General features: G+C 42.1%; 1 protein-coding gene across 1 annotated transcript; it reads left to right on the forward strand.

The window, feature by feature from the left end:
* The first annotated feature begins 7,807 nt into the window (after positions 1-7,807).
* LOC119916542 (salivary glue protein Sgs-3-like) lies at positions 7,808-9,130 on the forward strand. The gene is made up of 5 exons (XM_038736578.1): positions 7,808-7,904; positions 8,120-8,185; positions 8,337-8,553; positions 8,650-8,962; positions 9,002-9,130. The coding sequence occupies exons 1-5, from the start codon at positions 7,850-7,852 to the stop codon at positions 9,020-9,022; spliced, it is 672 nt and encodes a 223-aa protein (XP_038592506.1). The 5' UTR covers positions 7,808-7,849; the 3' UTR covers positions 9,023-9,130.
* The last annotated feature ends 11,659 nt before the right edge of the window (positions 9,131-20,789 follow it).

The following is a 20,789-nucleotide window of genomic DNA, read 5'->3' on the forward strand; positions in this document are numbered from 1 at the left end:
AAGGACAATTTTAGGGTCACCAATCTACCTTGTCTGCATGTCTTTGGACGGTGGGAGGAAGCCAGAGCACCCGGAGAGAACCCACACAGACACAGGGAAAACATGCAAACGCCACACAGAAAGGCCCAGAACAACCAAGATTTGAACACACGACCTTCTTACTGTGAGGCGACAGTGCTAACCACTGCACCACCGCATTGTTTATTTATTTAATTTTTAAAAATATGTGACGTAAAATAATATCATCTGACCTGAAATGTCACTTTGTTAAGAAAAGAGGAAATGTCTCAGGATCAGTGCATCAGCTAAGAAATGGTGCTCTCATCACTTAAATCAACATCTTATGTACATTTACTATATATCAAATTGACAGTTATCACATATGGATTCTTAAGGACTCCCTACAACAAACACCCACACCACTCATCCATTGTAAACCCCCACGCTCCTTTTCTAAAATGGTCCAGCTGTCAAATACCAACACTTTGGTGCAGCTGTTGACCCCCGGGAGGATAGCAATTGATTGTCACACCTATTCCAACACCCCACAGTGCACATAAACATGCATGTACACACACGTACACACACACAAGAAAACATTCCCTGACATTTGACGCTTGGAACCACACAGCTTTCTGCATGTGAATGCAGCTGAGAAAAAGACATGACAGAGTAAATGTAGAGCGAACTGTGGGGTTGGGGGATATGAGCTTTTGATATGTGTTAACTTTACTTGTAATGCAAACACAACCAGACGAGTGCCTTAATGTTCATCTTCCGCAGTTGTATGTATTTATTGTAAACACAAAACTGATTTGACAGTGTGTACTGGCACTGTGCACAGACACATCAGGTAAAGCAGTAACAGGAAGGTTTAATGAATCCTTAGAGATTAACCTGCCATATTCTTTTAATTTGCTTTATGCACAACATCTGTATCTTTTCCTATAATTTTTATGTCTCATATAGCATTTAGTACACAGGACTTTTTGTTCCCCCCATTATCTGGGCACTGAGACCTTGACCTTGCACATCTTACTCTTGTTTGCATGCAACATTCATAATCTTGGAATTTAAACTTAATCTACTGCTTGATAAAAGCATCATGTGAAGTGTAAAGTAAGAGCAGGTCCAGACAGTGTGGCGTTAACAGAGACAGGAAGTGGAGGTGTCTGGCCCAAGAATGTTTCTGCTCTCAGGTCCCACCCACAGGAAATGCCTGTCCAGCCCGTTTTCAGTCTGAGCTGACAAAAAAAAAGAAGTCTCCTGTTAGTGGATTTTGTTTCTGACCAAGGAAAGGATGGATGGAGTTTTAATAAGAAGAAGGCTCGTCCTAGTACTTGTACACTGTATAGTTTGGATAAGCAGATGTTCCGATGGTTTTCAGAGGTGATCTGGTTGGGTCAGGGGTTACAGCCCAGGGAAGCTGAAGACTAAACAGTGAGCACACATTCCTGAACTCTAAATTAATCATTTGCTGGAGGAGGCATGTGGAGGCAAACACCATTGGGAATATAAAAATGCCTTTCCATTCTCTAATTATCCTAAGATGTGTGGTATTACTTTGTCCTGGTGCACTGTGTGCCCGTGTTTTGTGCACGCTCGTCCAGCCATTTCTTCTCTTCCTCTGTCATTACATTATGCTGTGAATATTTTCCACTGCAGCCTAAAGCCATTGATCTAATTATACAACTTTGTGAATACTTCCAGATATCCTCAGTTAGACTATTTCAGTGTCTTGTGAATGGCCAACTGATGATCGCTCACTGGAGTCAGTTTCCATACTGATAGCTGCTTTGGGAAATAGATGTGAGCATCTAACGGCCTGCCAAAGTGAAGCTAAAAAAATGTCAAGCAGTTAAAATGAAGACATTGGTTCTGTGTTTGTCTTCAGTGAATCACAGGGATTCATTACATCTAAAATTGCACTGGGATGTGTGCACTTTATTTTGCATTAGTTCATTGTACTGTAAGCTGTTATAAGCCAGAAAATATATTTGTCTTGTTCAGTAAGAAATGTACACACGGTCCCTTCTCTTATATTAAATATAATGATGTATGAAATATGATGTATGATGTATGAAAAAATGTGACACCATCACACTAACTTCAATTGTTACGTCCTGCAATTTGTTACAAGCACTTGGTTAACTTTTTCAGTGTGCATGGACAAACTGAAGTCTTACTGTTGGTTTTCAGTTGCTCAACATCCTATTTTATACCCAATTATTTTAGCTGGGGACAGTCATTGGAACTGCTCAGTGAAACCACACTTCCACTGGGACAGTTGCAGAGTTTTGGTGACGAGTGCAACCAAACAAAGGGAGGAAGGGAAGCACTCTCACAGTCCACACAGGGATTGTAACTGCCAACCTTCAGGTCATAAACCCACCTTAGTGACCGTTAGGCTGCTGGTTATAAATAGATAATTGTTTTAGGAATATAACAAAATAGCTATTAATTCATTACCCACCAAATTACACACACTTCCTACACACCTCAAACACATACTGCAGCAAAACAGCTTGTGTTACTTGTCCTGTATTAGAGTGGAGCATTGTCCACGTGAGATGCTTTTGATTAAATAACTGGAAGGAACAGAAAATAAAAGTGTACAATAGTATTTTCAAGAAGTACCAATGATAGATCAGAATATCTGTTATAACAAAAGATACTTTTAGATACAAAACCCTTTTGTCTGATGACTCTCCACACAGCCGTATCAGCTCAGCTCGAGTGCCCCTTTGTCAACACCAAATGCTCCATAAAAAGCTTAAGTGATTTTAACTGTCTGTTTTTTAACATTATCTAAGGAATAGTTTGCCATTTTGGGAAATATGCTTATTTGTGTTCATGCCTCGAGTTACATCAGAAGATTGATACCACTCATAAATATTAAGCTACCACCACCAGCCAGGTTAGCTTAGCACAAAGATGTTGGGGAAACCGCTAGCTATGATATGATGATAGCTATGTCAATTAGAGTGTTAATTAGTGAGAAATAGAAGTTGTTATATTTTGACAGAGCCAGGCTAGCTTTTCTGTTTCCAGTCTTTACACAAGGCTAAGCTAAGAATTCTGGCATTACCTTCAAATTTAGCGTACAGACATAAGAGTGGAATCAATCTTCATCGAAGACGCATATTTCTCAAAATGTCACTTATTTAGCTTCTTTGCCCACTTGTTAGCCAATTTACATGCACTGATTTGTATGTTTTCCCCCCTTAACACAAGCATGTGGATATACTTTTTTAAAAATCAAATTATAGTTTCTGTTTATTTTTTTCAGATTAGCTGGCCTACTCCTCAATCTTCCCACGGATCCCCTGGTAAGTGCAAACATACTCGTACCCCTAGTTCTGTGTTAACACTTCACAAAGTAATATATTACTTTCTTAGTCCCCAGGAGCTGTTTTTCAATCTGTAAATGACCTTAAAAAGCAAATCTTTTTATGATCAGTATTCATGTAGTTGCAAAATCTGACCATGTGATTAAGATTGATTGTGTTGACCCGAGGGAGGCTTAGAAGAACCAAGACAGATGAAGATTCATGTTTAGTTGAACCAGTAAAGACAACTGCAGAGACAAAGAGAGAGATAATACAAAAAATCCAGAGGATAGAGGGAGAATGAAAGAGAGAGGACTGTATGCGTGGCTCTTCTGTTCCAGTGTGGCTTGAGTTACAGGCTAAGCCAAACTTTATCCGTCCCTCTATACCCACAGTCTGACTGCTACATCTGCCAGCAGATGCCACACACAAACACACACAAACACACACACACACACACACACACACACACAAACACACAAACACACACACACACACACACACACACACACATAAGATCCTCTGTATTGCCTGCACACACATGCTCTTACAGGCCTCAAAACTCACATACACACACATGCAGAAGGGCTGAGAAGAAATAAGAGCTGAAGGGCAGGGTGGAGTCCATTCTGCTTTCTCAGCAAATCTTTTATTTTTGCACCTCAGCAGCAGCACAGGCATCATAACTTACCTTCAAGATATAGCATTTCATTTCCCACTGTGAAAAAAAGAAAGCGAGGCTTTGTGTATTTGTATGGTATGTGTATTTTAGTAAACCCCTGCGTGGTCAAGCTGCGTGGGTATCTTGTGGCCTGAGTGAAAATGTTGTAACGAGTGAGCGGCTGTTTAAGAGTGAGTGGATGTGACTATAAACAGAAGGGCTGAAAAGGAAGGTGTATGATGAGCGGGCACCGTGAAAAAGCTCGAAAGCGACAAACAATTTGGAGAAGAAATTGGTCCTCACCCCCTCAGCAAGGTCATGGATATATAACATCACACGCTATATAAGGAGACCCGCTGTGGTTCTTTCTCTCATTCCTTCCATTTGTCCTTCTCCTCTTCTCTCTCCCTTCAATCCCTCTCTTCCCGTTGGCTCGGGGTAAGGAATGCTACCCAGTGGTGGCTGGGCATCGGGCCACAAGGAGACAGGCAATCACAGCAGCAGAGCAGGAAAAAGATGAGAAGAAAGGAAAAGACTTGACTCGGACTCACTAAACTCACCCTGACTATATTTGTGACAGGCCTTTTAATCCCTTTCGCACAGAACTCTTGCTAAGCAAAAATGGAAAAATAGGCTACTATCAAATTGTGTATTTCAACCAGTATGAATATTACTTGCATTTTTTGTCTCTCTTGTTTACCATACTTATAAATATAAATTGTTAACATAAAATTAACACGCTTGAATTGTGGAGAATCTAAAGATTTAACAGTGTGTAGCATTTTCATATTGACAAAAGTTTTAACATTTGAACTTGTATGCACGATCTAAGCAGCTTAGAACTAGCTCAAGCAGGTGACCCCGTGGACTTGAAGAGGTTTCATACATCCAAAAAACTTCTATTTAAACCAGACCAGGCATCTAATTTAGACCTGCGTTTATTTGTCAAAACATGTAGCCAATCCAGGCTAGTAAAAGGGACAGGCATCGAAATGGGACTCTGCTTTTAATTGTTTAATATAAATATTTTACAGTGCCCGCTTTTGTCGGCGCATGTTGTTGCTTTTTTACTGGGCTCTCCACACAAGTGAAGGGCAGCCTGCAGAAGTGAAGGACAAATCCACCGTGAACACTTTTAAATTGTTGGACATAATGTATTCCCAGCAGCAACCCTGGAGTTTGAAAACATCCGTAATTGTCAAATTCTGACATTCTTTATAGAGTTGTCATTTTGCACCAGTGTTAAACAGTCATATATTCATTGTAGAAAAGTGCAAATATAATGCAGTACAACCACAGTTTGCATCATTGTTGAATACATCACTGGTGGAGAAGAGGCTCAAAGCAGCACACACACACACCATGGCATTGTTCTGTGCCCGCTGTCTTTGTCTATCACTCTCTCCACTTCATCATATAAACGGCTGAGAGATCTGAGAACTACCTTTTCTGGGTGTTGTCAGTGACACCCTGGGAAATACGGTTGAGCACTAACTGAAGAAAAGATTCCAGGGTAGAATGATGGAAAAATGCTACACTAAAAAAATTTATTACAATTCATTAGTAAATAATTTACTGAAATGTAAATTACATAGGTAGGTACATTTATTGTTATACTATATAATGAAATTGAGTTTTGTAACTCCTGTCTGCTACATAGCAGACAATATACATTAATATAGAAGCAATTACAAAAATGGTAAACAGACATAAACATAAACTATAATCAATGGAGCAGCTGAGGATGAATTACAGTTTAAGAGTCTGATAGCTTGGGGGGAAAAGCTGCTCTACAGTCTGGTGGTGCGGCAGCAGAAACTTCTGTATCTCTTCCCAGCAGGGTGAGCAGGCTGTGGCTGGGTGGCTACTGTCCTTTAGTATCCTTCGGGCTCTGTGTAGACACCTCACATCACATATATCACTGATGCTCGGGAGATGGGTACTGGTGATCTTCTGAGCAGTTTTAATCACCCTCTGCAGAGCCCTCCGGTCCTGGGCTGTGCACAAGCGATGCTCACAAGTCTTTGAGCTAGAATCCAAGTAAAGTCTGAAGTCACTAAACAAGAGTCCAAGTCAAGTCTCAAGTCTTTGAGCTAGAATCCAAGTCAAGTCTCAAGTCACTCATGGTTATAATGAATGTTGTATCACCTGCTGCGTTCAATCCAGGCTGCTTATAACACTACATAGCTATAAGGAATTCTGTAACTGTAACATGTTTTTCACTTACAGAGCACAGCCACGTAATGTGCAATGCAATTAATGACAGCTTATTAACTAGCCTACTGTAAGTCAACACACCCCGCAGACTCTCAAACCTAGTGTAACATTAACAAAATAAAACTGTAACATTACATGTTTTGCACAGAGCACAACCATGTAGCCTAATGTACATTGGTCTACAATTAATGACAGCTTATAAACTACTGTAAGTCAACACATTCCCCAGACTCTTAAACCCAGTGTTATGTTATAACTAAATAAAACTGTAAGATTTTGTGATCAACAATAAACCTTTAACCTGTTACTAACCTATTTTGCGTTCAGCATTCAAGTTTTAAAGCCAAAGTTTATAATGAATGGCGCAGCAGTTGCGGTGCAGTCAACATGTTTGTTCACCTCTCTCAGGTGTATATTGCAGATACGTAGTATGTGTTAGGTAGGTAGGTTATAGGTAACGGAGGGAGGGGAATAACAGCAAGCTCACTGAGCTTTTACTGAAAGCACTGAAATTTCGTTCTCACAGCTATTGTCGTGCAGCATAATATCATCGTTATTGTAATATTATTCCCACAATATTTGTAAAGTGAAAATAGTCTGATAACCGTCATACAAATATAATGAAGTGAAGTGACTGAAATGTTTTGCTTTCTAACTTCAGGAGGGATGTTTCTGTTCAGCATGACAAACACAGTTAAAGTGCACATTTAACAGCTCAAACACATGAAATCTGATCCAGATGCATTACTTCATTCCCGGGTCGGCCTGATCCTCAGCAATACTTGACTGCATCCACCTTACAGGTGTTTCACTGTGACCCAGTCCATCCAGAGCTCAGTGTGGCAGCTGCTGCAGCTGGGCCACCACTGGAACCAGCTGTGTGTGTGTGTGTGTGTGTGTGTGTGTGTGTGTGTGTGTGTGTGTGTGTGTGTGTGTGTGAGTGTCTATGCATGTCTGTCCAGCCAGCTGCGAGGAGACTGAGAGGTCTTTTCCACCCTAGTCAGCAGCACCTGGGCCAGCTCAGGGCAGCACCAGCAGCCAGGCCAGGCCACCCAGCTTATTCTGTGGCCTATTAGTCCCAGACTGTCTATTGTTGTTTTAAGGAAAAATCCCCCCGCTCATCAGTCTGCAATGTTCCCCACATTCCAGGAGTTTATTTGAGATGAAGTCTTGTCTCACCTTCCCGCAACCTGCTCCTCTGATATCCTCCATTTCCCACAATGCTGTTCAACACACGGAAAACGGATTTATTCAGATTATACAAACCAAAGTTTTATCAGAGAAGTAAAGTGTTGTTTTTGGTAATACAGAGAGATGTGTCTCAAACAAATAAACACACAAATCATCAAATAATCAAGATTAACCTTAAATTATTTAGAATAAATTCATAAATAGATTAGAATTTAATATCTTAAATTTAAATAAATGTGGTTTCTTGAGCAGCAACAGAAATGTTTACAACAGCAAAGTCATACTCTATATATACACTTTGTACAGGTTCACATGTTTATGCCTATGAAATGAGAAAGGCCTTCCGACTCCTCCAATTAGAGCTGATCGGCAGCACCTGTGTCACCAGCGTGATGGGCTTTTTAATCCTCACATGTGGCACAGGTAGCATTTTCGCTTGGTAACTGAAGCAATGGGAGCTGTTCGGGCTGTGCTTATTTGCGTGCTGACTGTTTGTCTTGCCAAAGGTTTTTATCTTCCTTTTGTGTGAAGCTTGTGTTTAAGAAATGTGTAGTGTTGTACAGCTAATGTGAGACTATATTTTCAGAATCTTCTGGTTATGAAAATATGCTTTGTGATAACTTGTGAAAATTACTTATTTTCTGAAATGTCACTTAGCTCTAACAAACGGAGATTTTGTGCCATTAAAAGTACAATTTAACATCATGTGCACTATCCATAGGTTCTTGTCTGCCAGTTGGCGGCACAAATGAAAAACCTGTTGATGGGTTGCAGAGGCAAGTGAGAGGTAAGAACAACTGCGATAGTGTCAAAATTCAGCTCTGAAACGATACTAACTTGGCTTTGACTTAAAATCATGCTAACTATTCTAAAATACCCTGACACTATGACATTGTGGATACAGTAAAAACTGAATATTTCTTTCATGTTTCATAAAGTCGGACTGAAGAGAGACTGGGCTCTAAAGGCCCCGACCAGCGTGGCCCCGACGTCCGCCCCGACCAGCGTGGCCCCGACGTCCGCCCCGACCAGCGTGGCCCCGACGTCCGCCCCGACCAGCGTGGCCCCGACGTCCGCGGCCCCGACGTCCGCCCCGACCAGCGTGGCCCCGACGACCGCGGCCCCGACGTCCGCCCCGACCAGCGTGGCCCCGACGACCGCGGCCCCGACGTCCGCCCCGACGACCGCGGCCCCGACGTCCGCCCCGACGACCGCGGCCCCGACGTCCGCGGCCCCGACGTCCGCCCCGACCAGCGTGGCCCCGACGACCGCGGCCCCGACCAGCGTGGCCCCGACGACCGCGGCCCCGACCAGCGTGGCCCCGACGTCCGCGGCCCCGACGTCCGCCCCGACCAGCGTGGCCCCGACGTCCGCGGCCCCGACGTCCGCCCCGACCAGCGTGGCCCCGACGTCCGCGGCCCCGACGTCCGCCCCGACCAGCGTGGCCCCGACGTCCGCGGCCCCGACGTCCGCCCCGACCAGCGTGGCCCCGACGTCCGCGGCCCCGACGTCCGCCCCGACCAGCGTGGCCCCGACGTCCGCCCCGACCAGCGTGGCCCCGACGTCCGCCCCGACGTCCGCGGCCCCGACGTCCGCCCCGACGACCGCGGCCCCACCACATTGAGACTCAGTTAGTGACCCAAGGTTTGGGAACCATGCGATATTTAGCTGTGCATCCATAGTGGTTCTGCATTTACCTGTCGTCTCTGCTTTAAATAAACAATTGCCTTGATTTGTTTGTCTTGTTCTCCAGAAGTTAGTGAAATGTTAAATGACAAATAGGCCTATGCCTAGTTTCTTGCAAATTCATTTGGTCATTGAAACAGAGCATTCAGTAATTACCCAGTGGGATCACTTCAACTCAAACTGCTACCAGGATGGGGCCAACTTTTTTTTTTGGCCTAATCTGTCCATACTGAACTATAGGGTTTAAAGTGTTTGCAGAAAACCACCACTCTAGCGTCAAGTGGCGTCATGCTAATTCTTGATGTAGTCCTTTAAAGTACAAATACAACCTGTAACAATGACTGTGCAGTGCTTTCAGCCATCTTGAATGGCTGCTTTACATTTTGCAAACTTGTCATTGAGCTTAAAGTACACAATAATCTGCATATATTTGGGGGGGGTAGATAATGTGATTCTCAAGTCTGTTAACTGTGGCCACATTTGTGTTCTAAAAAGGGGATGTGGGGAGAGATGCAAGAAAACATGTGATTGAATGTTCTTACAGAAATGGGCTATTTAGTTGAACCTTTGCATCTTAAGACAGTCCACAAATTGGGTGACGCACTGTCAACAACTGTAACCTTGATCTGTTGGCCACCACAGTGGTAGATTTGGCTGTTTCTCTACTCATCGGGCCAGAGCCCTATAGTGTCATGACATCTCTGATCATTCCAATGGACTGTTTGTGGGGGTCCCCCCCCCCCCCTTTCCTCACAGCAATGGTGGATCATGAAGCATCACAATAGTTCCCAGAGTGCTCAGGAGATGGGTACTAATGATCTTCTGAGCAGTTCCAATCACCTGCTGCAGAGCCTGCCAGTCCTGGGCTGTGCACATCCCATGCCAGTTTGTGATGTTTTTCCAATCAGGATGCTCTTCTATTGCTCCTGTGATGAATCCAGAGAATTACCCCACAACTCTTCAGTTTTAGTGTATTTTAGCTGATTTGGTTTTCTGGACCACAACTTCACAGAATGTGACCAAATATAGCTGCCATTCTCAATCACAGAAAAATCCAACTCTTAAACTGGTTTTCCCTCATCATACTAAAATAGCAAGCAACAGACTCTCCACACACTGCTGTTTTCACACTTACAAACTTACAGCTGAAGCCACACTCACTGTTATTTAGATGCCACTGAGCCAAACATATTGACATATAATTACAGTGAGGTAAGTGAAATTACACTGACACATGTCACCCAACACAGGCAGACAGACACCGGCTTAGATCAGCATCCACTTGTTGACACACATGTCCAACCACTCGGAGCATGTACTGCATGTGTGTGGTTATGATTAGGCTTTTTGTTCATGCTTTAGAACAGAGACAAGCCTGGGGTGTGGCTGTGTGTGTGAATGAAGCACACATGGGTCAGTCTTCCAGGGCAATCAACCATTCGCAAAGAGCACAAAGGTTAGACACTGACATTCCTCACAGCACAAAACCACACACGCACACTCCTATCCTGACCTCTCTTCTATCATGGCCTTGGGCCCCGCCATCCAATGGATCCACTAAGTAAACACATGGTACAGTTTATATAAGAGTCTCTGTTATCACACCTTCAGATTCACAGGCTCTGACGAGAGAATCCATACTCTCAGCTGCACATGAGGCACAGAAAACAGCATTGCTCTGCCACATACCTCCAGTCTGCAAATAGCCTCCCTTCCTCTACATCTTTCCCTACCTTTGCCTCTTTTGACAGCCTGTGTGAATCCATAGATCATTTGCTGTCAGAGCTCAGCTCTCCCAGCTGACTTGAAAGGTGACATGGCCGACATCACAGGCGGAGACATGGACACAGTGGTCTGGTGCCTCATTACAGAAAAATGTCCTAACTGCTTGTCCTATCTTAACTTGAGTTTCAAAGATAGGAAAATTCCTATCTTCCTATTACAGAAGCAATTCATAAAGTGCTGTGTCCTATCCCATTCCAGACCTTGTATCTTATTTTAACTCAAGAAATCCTAACTGCAAACCCGATTCTTCAGTTGGCACTCGTCCTGTCATGCCTCTGTCTGTGTTTGTATCTGTATCTGAGGCGGTGGAGGAACGCAAATCCAACCTTTTTGAGAAGTTTTTTTCCAAATTATAGGCCCAGGTAAAAATTTTAATTGATGTAGCACATCTATCGAATTCAAAATTAATCATCTGGGCAATTGACATGTGGTCCGGGAAATTTAAAGCATCATCATACGGTTTGAGTAGCCTTACAGTTATAATATTTCAGTGTTCATGTTGTTTCCTACCTTCATTGTAATTGCCATACAGGCCTAACAACAGTGGTGGCAGATATTTTAAATTCAGGACAGGGTCTCTGCCATCCTAACTTATGAATTTTTTTAGTTATGACAGTACTATAATAGCTAAATTCCTAACCTAAGAAAAGATGGGATTTTTCCTAATGCAGTTAAGAAACATGTTTCTATAATACCACAAATCCAAAATGTCAAGGAAGTTTTTGTAATGAGGACCCAGGAACTCATGCAGTTTGGATATTTAGAGAGAGGCAGTAGTGTGTTTAGACCAATGAATTGACTTGTGTATCATCCAAACTTCAATAAAGGCATTTTTTCTCTTTCATGGGGAGTTATCTATCAGCCCAAGTATTTGATACCAGCAGTAGCTCATCAAGGTATACGAGCTTAACTAAATTTGTAATGCTGTTTTGGCAAGAGGACAGGGAACATGACAGTGTTGCTTGGATCTCTGTGACTGTGTGTTTGTGCAGGTTAGAGTGTGTGTATGCATGCGCCGGTCTTACTGCGTTTTCCTGTTTTAGCCTCACATGGACATAAAGTGCAGTCTTACAATAGTCCATTGTCTCGTCTCCCCTCCACGCTTCCTGTCAGGTCAGAATTCACGGAAATTAGGACACAGTGCAAACAAACAGCGGCGGCTACAGCTCTCCACTGACTGTTGGGCCCTCCGGAACCCGACTTTGACTGCAGGAGTGCCATTCCTGCCAGGAAGCTAATCAGCTTTGCATCCCAGTTTGACGAATGCAAGAGACCCACATCTACAGTATGCAAGTGTGCACTGTGTGTGAATGTGGACTCGAAGCAGGAGGTGGTGAGGGGTGGAGGGTGGAGTACAGAAGGGTTGAGGTTTGAAAAAGTAAACCAGGAATGGTGGGGATTTCCATCAGAGGCCTTTATGGTTTATAGTATATCAAATAGAGTGTGATTACATGTAGAGTGTGTTAGTTTTCTTTGGTGGGAAAGTCACATTTTTAGGTTTGGGTGTATATTGTTGAAACATGAGCACTCTCTTTTTTCAACCGCCTGTTTAAAAAGTAAATGCCCCTTTCATTTTCTTCACAGATATTTCAGAATATCACTACATAAAGACTTTTAAGCCTTAAACCAAACAAAGTAGCGATGACATAAACCCGAACTAATAACAACTCACCAACACACAGAAGATAAGGTGACTGATCATGTTTGTGCCAAAAGAGTTTGAATAACATTCCTCCCAACTTGTCAAACAATGTGTACAAGATGAGGTAACATGCCAGATGTTTAAGAAATCGCCTGAAACATGCTTGGTGTGAATACGAGCCTATATCTGACATCCTTTTCTTGACTAATGCTTGTGGACTGTGCAATAATATCATAGTAATGATTATTTGGCCAGATGCAGTAACTTCCTGGAGTGTCTGCATGTAATGTTGTATGAGTTAATTTACAGGAGGATATGTATCAATTGGTGAGCTTTGGATGTGTTGGTTGGTGGTTCTGACATTACCTCACAGATCTGGGCTAACCCTTTCCCCCTGCATCCAGTCTTAAGGCTAAACTGGCTAAACAGTTGCTGCTATTCCTTTAAGTAGTGTTGCAGTATTAAACGCTCAATATAGTGTAAAATTGCAATCCAATTTATTCCATTTACCTGCGGTGTCCCTCAAGGTTCTGTCTTAGGCCCCATCTTATTTTCTTTGTATATGCTGCCCCTGGCCTCCATTTTTGAGAGGTATGACGTCTCTTTCCACTGTTTTGCAGACGATATTCAAATTTATTTGCTCCTGAATGTAAAAGCAAAGGGCTCACTGCAGCCCCTGCTTGACTGTATGAAGGACATCAAAACATGGATGAACCTAAATTTCCTCAACCTAAACGGAGATAAGACAGAGATCATAGTGTTTGGACACCCTGAACTGCTTGACGTAGATTCTCTCGGACCTTTAACTTCAAACAGCTGCTCAACTGTGAGGAGTCTTGGTGTTATATTGGATAGTGCGTTTAAATTTGATAAACAGATATCCGCCACTCTTAGATCCTGCTTTTTCCAGTTGAAAACTATAGCCAAGGTAAAGACCTATCTCCCTCCTAAAGATTTGGAGAGGGTGATAAATGCCTTCATAACTTCCCACCTTGACTATTGCAAATCCTTATATGTGGGCTTAGACAAGTCATCGATTCAGCGCCTGCAGTTAGTCCAAAATGCTGCTGCCTGCCTCCTGACAGGAAAGAAGAAGAGGGACCACATCACACCTGTGTTGCGCTCCCTCCACTGGCTTCCTGTTCATCACAGGATTAATTTTAAAATCTTACTTTTAACTTTTAAATGCCTTAATGGATTGGCTCTATTGTACTTCTTCACATTCATACTGCAGCTAGAGTGCTGAGATCCGCTAATCTCCTCCTCCTGGATGTACCCAGAAGCAGACTTAAAACCAGAGGCGATGGAGCCGTTAGTGTAGCTGCCCCTAACCTGAACAACCTGCCAGTCCATATCAGAACCGCCCCAACTCTCGAACGTTTTAAATCACTGTTAAAAACACATCTCTTTTCTTTGGCATTTCCTTCGAGTTAAGTTTGTTTTTATTCCTGGCAATTTTAATATCACTATATATCGTATACTGTATATTATAATGTTTTATTGCTGTACTTTTACTGTGTGAGTAGTGTCTTGTTGTTGTATTTAACCTGTGAAGCACCTTGGCCAACCTTGGTTGTTTTAAGTGTGCTATATAAATAAAATTGATATTGATATTAATATTGATCATACATTGATCATAACAGCCATACTACAGACCTAACAGATGTACAATTTATTGCAGGGCTACTGTTTTGGGTTGAATTAGATGGTCAGGTATTCCTCTCCATCCATCACCCCTGTCTGGCTGGCTGATGTCAAACATGCTATTTATGTTTATATAAATAAATTTCCCTTTAGTTACTAAGTGGGACAGGTCATACCATTAATCTGTGTGTGTGTGTGTGTGTGTGTGTGTGTGTGTGTGTGTGTGTGTCTTCATGTGTCAATAATGCCTGCGTGGCCAGAGCCAGCGTAGACCACTGGACTTTCCTTTGTTCATCTTCTGTGTGTTCAGTGGATTTATGTACTGTTTTCATGCATAATGCGTGTGTGTGTGCGCGCGCGCAACAGGCCAAGGGTTTCTGAGTCTGTTACGGCTGCATATTTTCTTACAGATGAACAGATGACTGGACTGTATGAATATATTTTGTTACAGTTACTGTACATATGTAAATGTTTGGTACAAGATGATACGTTTTTATTTTTAATTTCCTGTATGTACATTAAAAGGATCTAAATCTAATTAAATCTAATTTTAGAGAAAGTAATACCTAAACCTGCTGGTTACAGTTAAACGACAGTACTCTGTAATCAGAAAGGGATTAACTGGCAGACATGCACTCATGCTTACATTTACAATAACATCATACTCACACCCACATGCTGCCAAATCCACAGACAGGAAGATTGGTTCAGGACAAAGATTGGTTCAGGAATATTATTGGATGAAAACAAGACATTTGGGATTTTACTTTCAGTAAAATAGTAAAACAGTCCCTCCTGAACACATAATTCAACCAAAATCCTGGAGGAAGAGAGAGAGGTAGCCAGAGAGCCAGCACCTGTGTCCACTGCAGACTCCCTAGACAGACATTTGGTTCCAGACTCCTGAAAAACACAGTAGCTGCTGTTATTCTAGGAGTCAAATTAGCGAATGGGCCGCTGAAGGTTGGAGAGGCCTAATTTAAACCACTCTGGCCCCTGGGGAGCAGATCCTGTCGCAGAAATAGGATTTACTAACTGGTATTCAATCCGTGTTTTAATGTGCGCCAATGTGATAAAAAAATTAGGATATTACTTAGAGTGAGAATTTGAATTTAATAAAGTTCGGTTTTGTTTGAAAGTGAGAATTTGTACTTTATAAAACCGTCTGTTGGCAGGCAGATTGTCTGCTTCACTTTCCAAAACTCACACAAAGGACATTGGGCCACTCTAAAGCATGGCCAGATTTGGGGGGGATTTTACTCTTTTCCTACTTTACCAGTGAGCAGATGTAATGGATGCCTTTTTTATGTCCTAGCATGCATTTTTTCATGGTATGCTCAATGATCAAAGTAGCTTGTTTTGGCTTAATCCATGTATGTTTATAGAATCAAGTAGCGGCAGCATAATAAAAATTCACACAAAACACACCTATTCCTGTAAGTACACTTATTATAATGGAGTGCATAACTCTAATGTTTCTGCACAATTTAGGAGAAAGACTTTCTTCCACACCATTACTTATAATTTAGAGGGCTGTTGTTCATTGCCTGAAAATGTCTCTGGTCTCAAATGAAAATACATTATAGTTCAGGGCTGGCTCAGCAGTGATTTCTTTGAAAATAACTTTGGTAATGTTGTAGAATTTTGGGGGCTTGTGCTGCTGGAAATGGTTTCAGCCAAATGGCAGGCGTTTGGACTGTATGAAAGTAATTTCCTGGAATGACATCCCCATGTTCTCCCTGTGAAATATTCATCCTGTTTCAACACACTACCACACTCCCTTTACATCTTCCTCCTCTTCTCCTCCAGTCTCTCTCATCCTGTCTGCTCCTCCTCCATCCCATTATCAGCTTTTCAGATCTCACTTTGACATTTGGATGCTGGACTCTTTACTAAGCCCTACATGTCTTAAGCCTAGTTCACACTACACGATTCTTAGCCCGATTTGCCTCTCGGCGACCGTCAGGCTGTGAATGGGAGTAAATCAGTGGTTGATTGGGGGTTGCCAGTCGTTATGTGTGAACTACTCAACAACTCATCAAAATGGCTCCCCGACACATTTCTGACAAATCGCCGACTTGACATCCACATCCAGCTATGTTTATAATAACAAACAACAGCTGTTTCGTGTGTAGGTTTGCTTCATTTCCCGTTTCACATTTCACGTGTGTTTTCTTGACAAAACGTGGTTTGGAGACCAGCATCGGGTGATACAGCCGCTGTCAGCTGTCGCTGTCGTGTAGTGTATGACCGGTGACCCCCTGTCACCGATGAGTCATGTAGTGTGAACGCCACAACAACATCAAGACTCCTGTCACAAGACGGCAAGTTGTGTAGTGTGAACAGCACGGACGTCGGCCGACGCTGAAAGTCCTGTAGTCTGCACAAGCCTTTAGTTAACTGTTCTCAAGCATTCTGTTCTCTCACGGTACATTTGCCTTCTCTCATGCAGCATACGCACATTTACGAGTCAAAATTCTTGGTTAACTTTTTTGATTTCAGACAGAAGTAGTCAAAAGAACCTTCTCATTGTCGACTGAAGTGACAACTGTCGCAAGCAGATTTCATCAGGTTTAGCTAGCTAGCAAATTAAGCTAACATTAGTTCCAACAGTTGTTTGAATACGTCATTATATGGCTGACTTTTTGTTTCCAGCTGACCTGTTTTAAAACAGGGATCCTGTAAAATATAATCCATTTATATATACATTATATACATTTGATATAGCTTAGGCTAAATCTGCAGCTTCCTCACCTGTTGAAGACGAAATAAGAGAATGCATTGTTCTGGTATTGCGCTAGTTAGTCCTGGTATTATAAGTATGATAGGGATCATGCTCTTTTCAGACTGTTATTTCTAACCTAACCCTTTGTTCATATTTTCCAACTGTATTTTCTACTCTTACTGTAACAAAAGTAGAAAGCGTTAAACTTCTCCAAATCCAATAAAGACCTTCCACTAACATTAGCTATATTCTGATATAACAGCATCCAAGACCCACTTCCACACAATGGGAAAATACTTTACCATGAATGTGATAATCATGAATTGGCCTATTTTTAAAAAAGGCACCTTTAACCCCACAAATTAATATGGTATAAAATGCTTCTTGGCCTTGAAATAACGCTGGGTTAGATTAGTACTGTAGCTAGCTTGGCGACATGCTAACGTTTGCATCTTTCGTTAGAGCATTTGAAAAGGTGATGAAAAGACACAACCCTTCAAATTATTAGTCTTATCTACATCGCTTCAACATGTAGAAAATTCTAAAGCTTGACTGACTTGTGGTCCTCAAACAGTAAATTCTCTTTTCCCCTGATGTCTGCATATTTGATTGCTCGAGCTTTAAAAGGAAAACAATTCCCCTTGTTCCTAAGCAAAACAGTGTGACTGACGTCGGCAGATGCATCATCCAACACGTGCACACTCCAGCTGACAAAGATCGCGGTTGAATCTTCTCTCTTCCAGACACCACTTGGAAGGATTCACAGAGGCAACAAGCCACAGACAAATTGGTTGGCGCCAGAAAAGCAGCTTCGATGCTCTCAGATACAAAATAAATCACAGCGAGGCTGTGAGCATCACACACCTACTTGTGAAGCAGGAGGCAAGTTTAGGGGTTGATTTTTTTGAGTCAGACACAAACATAAATGTATTTCTTTTACCATAATTGCTAACACTGGTGGCTGTAGTGAAAAGATCTGACACAAAAAACAATCTGTGGGTCTGTGCTCCAACACCCCCTCTCTTTCCCCATCACTCTCTCTCTCTCTCTCTCTCTCTCTCTGTGTTGTTTTCCCTCTGGTCTGATATAATTACCCCTTCATCATGCTCAGGAAAGCAAAACAGTGATCTGTATCTCCTTATAGGAATGGTGGCCTAGTCTAAACACAGCCACTGTGTTGTTGTGCGTGCGTGTGTGTGTGTGTGTGTGTGTGAACACTGGGATATAAAAAGAAGCAGAGCTCAGCGTGTGTCACCAGCAGGTTACACACACAAGTGGGTGTGTCAGCACCATAGACTGTAGGTCAGTGCACATCTTTGGCCTGTGTGTATGTTTGTGTGTTTGAGTGTTTGTCATAAGATGCAAAAGTGTTGTGCATCACTGACTTGGCACTGAGCATGTTAGGGAACTTGTATGTGCTTCCACAAATTTAAAATGAAGATACAAACCATAGACTGTATATAGGAAAGATACACAGTGACAGAGGGAGACATTTGAGAAAATAAGCTGCAGATAAATAAAAAAAAGTCTGTGAAACAAAAAACAGGAATACTTCAAATGCTTTTGGTTTTATCTCACCACAGAACGCCATATTCAAAAACACACACACACACTTACACGCATCCTTGTCATCAGTGAAATGTCCACTTCAGGTCATTACACTGAAAAAGCTTTTCCAAACAACTCAGCGATAAGAAAATGCCAAATTGGGAGTGTTTTGCCACAGACTCACTGAAGTGTGTGAAGTGTGTGTTGCGTATTTCAAAGGGACTTGACACAGGCTGCCCAGAGGCATGAGAACTGATATTCGGTTCCCCTCGTGTGTTACAGCAATCAGAGAAGAGTGATGAAAGTTCCTGACAGAAAATAAATCAGAGATTAACAAACAAGAAGGGAATGTAAAGACTCCATGTGGTCAGACTGGTTGGAATCGCAGGAACACAAGGTCAAACATAAAGGTGGCCGGGCGTTGAAACTCGCAAATCTGGGAATCACCAAGTTTTAAGTGAGAGATGAACAAGTCGTGAGAGAGTTGGAAGGGTAAAAAAAGAGCAGCGCAGACCAAGAAAAATGAAAAACAGAGGGAGAGATTGTGAAAAAGCGCTAAATTTGTAATCTTGCCTCCCTTCGGAGACCCAGCTTTGAATGGCATCCAAAAGCTTGTGAGCTTTTCTGAACAAATAGCTGACTTGCCTCAAAATAGAGGCTGTTTATCTTGGGATGGAGTAAAGGAGAGAGAGAAGAGGGATGCAAGGAAAGCCTGGGAGAGAGAGGAGAGGAAAAACAGAAACAGAGAGATGGAAAGGAGGATTTTTGATTGTGCAAAACAAATAAGGGGAGGCAGGTGAGAGATGAGATGCTTGGGAAACAGGGCAGTAAAAAATCCAAATGACAGTTTCTACAGGAATAATATTTTGCTCATCAAACTCACAGCAACAAAGACATGAGCAGCCTAAACATCAAGACAACCAGGCCCAAACAGAGATTTAATGGAAGAATAAATCTACTGGAGTGTGAAGTCAAGACATGTCAAACAGTGCTTCGAACACACGAGTCACAAAGTGGTTTAGAAAGATAGGAGAGGACTGGACAACAACAAAGAGTCTGCAGGAGAATAAGTGACAGACATAAAAAAACACTTTGCTACAGTGCTATCAGCTCCCATAAGTCTACAATATTAAAAAAAACATTATTTACTTGTAATATCTTAAAAGCTTTGCAGGCGGAAGTGCTGAAATTAATGCAGATAACATATCAACTAAGATTAAAGCATTCAAAAGGCACTAACTTACAATTACTTACCAAAGACATAATGAAGAGGCATGACATAATGAAAATATACACCACTGTAGCAACAGAACTGTGTACCAATTTACTACATAAACACTTCAAATATAGCCCTATTACCAAGGCAACCATAAAAGCCCCCCTTTAAAGTCACTGTAATTACTCAGGCATCCAAACATTTTCAAAGTACAAGGTTAGATTAAGTCCAGCATTGAACCAAGGCCAAAGACACAAGAGAGGAAAATGAGGAAAATTATCATGTGGAATGTTTTACCAAGAAATCATGTAAATCAAACGATGTTTATTGATGTGATCCAGTACAAAAATGTGATTTTCTGGATGAAAAGGGGGCTTGTTAATTCTGACTGGAAACTGGATGGCAACTTTGTTTGCCACTTGAGCCAAAAAGCCTAGATATTTGGTCAGCAAACATTTAAAATCTGCTGAAAGCAGAGTGAAGCCTGGCTGCTGGCGGTGTTAAACGGCCGTGCCAGCACCTCATGCCCGAGAAGTGTGGGCATAGGTGGCAGCTGGAGACAAGACAGACCAAATACAGACATGCTGTTTGACACACACGGGCATGGAATGCACACACACACACGCATACTAATCCTTTAGATGACCTCCAGTACTGTATACACAGATTAGATGTGTGTATTAAACAATGTCTGTACAAAAAGGACATTGAGCCCCTTTGTCACTAAACAAATAAGCTGATATTCTACTGATAAGGTTATTAAACAATGAAATTAAAGTCATACTGAATACAAAATCCTCAAAAAGTGGATACTGATTGGCTGACAAGCAAACCTGTTGTCTGAACAAATGCATGCAGGCACCCTGGACCAATCAGTAACAAGTAACCACATGTTTCACTTGGTTTGGTCCAGTCACAGTCTAATTCAAACAACATAGATCATTCCCCAGCATTTCATCAACGTCCAATCAGCGAAAAACAAGTGGAGGAATGCACTCATGGACAATGTGGAGACCTCGAGGTAAGCCTGCTGATTAAACATGTTCTGGGTCAAATGCAGCAACGTGTCCTGATTGGATAGATTTTAGTCAAACATGTGTGATTGGAGCCAATCAGGAAGAAGGCATGTCCCGTAAAAAAAAAAA

Source organism: Micropterus salmoides, unplaced genomic scaffold, assembly GCF_014851395.1.
Source record: "Micropterus salmoides isolate LMB-PRFRI ecotype aquatic unplaced genomic scaffold, ASM1485139v1 Ms_hic_scaffold_21, whole genome shotgun sequence".
NCBI classification, from domain to species: domain Eukaryota; kingdom Metazoa; phylum Chordata; class Actinopteri; order Centrarchiformes; family Centrarchidae; genus Micropterus; species Micropterus salmoides.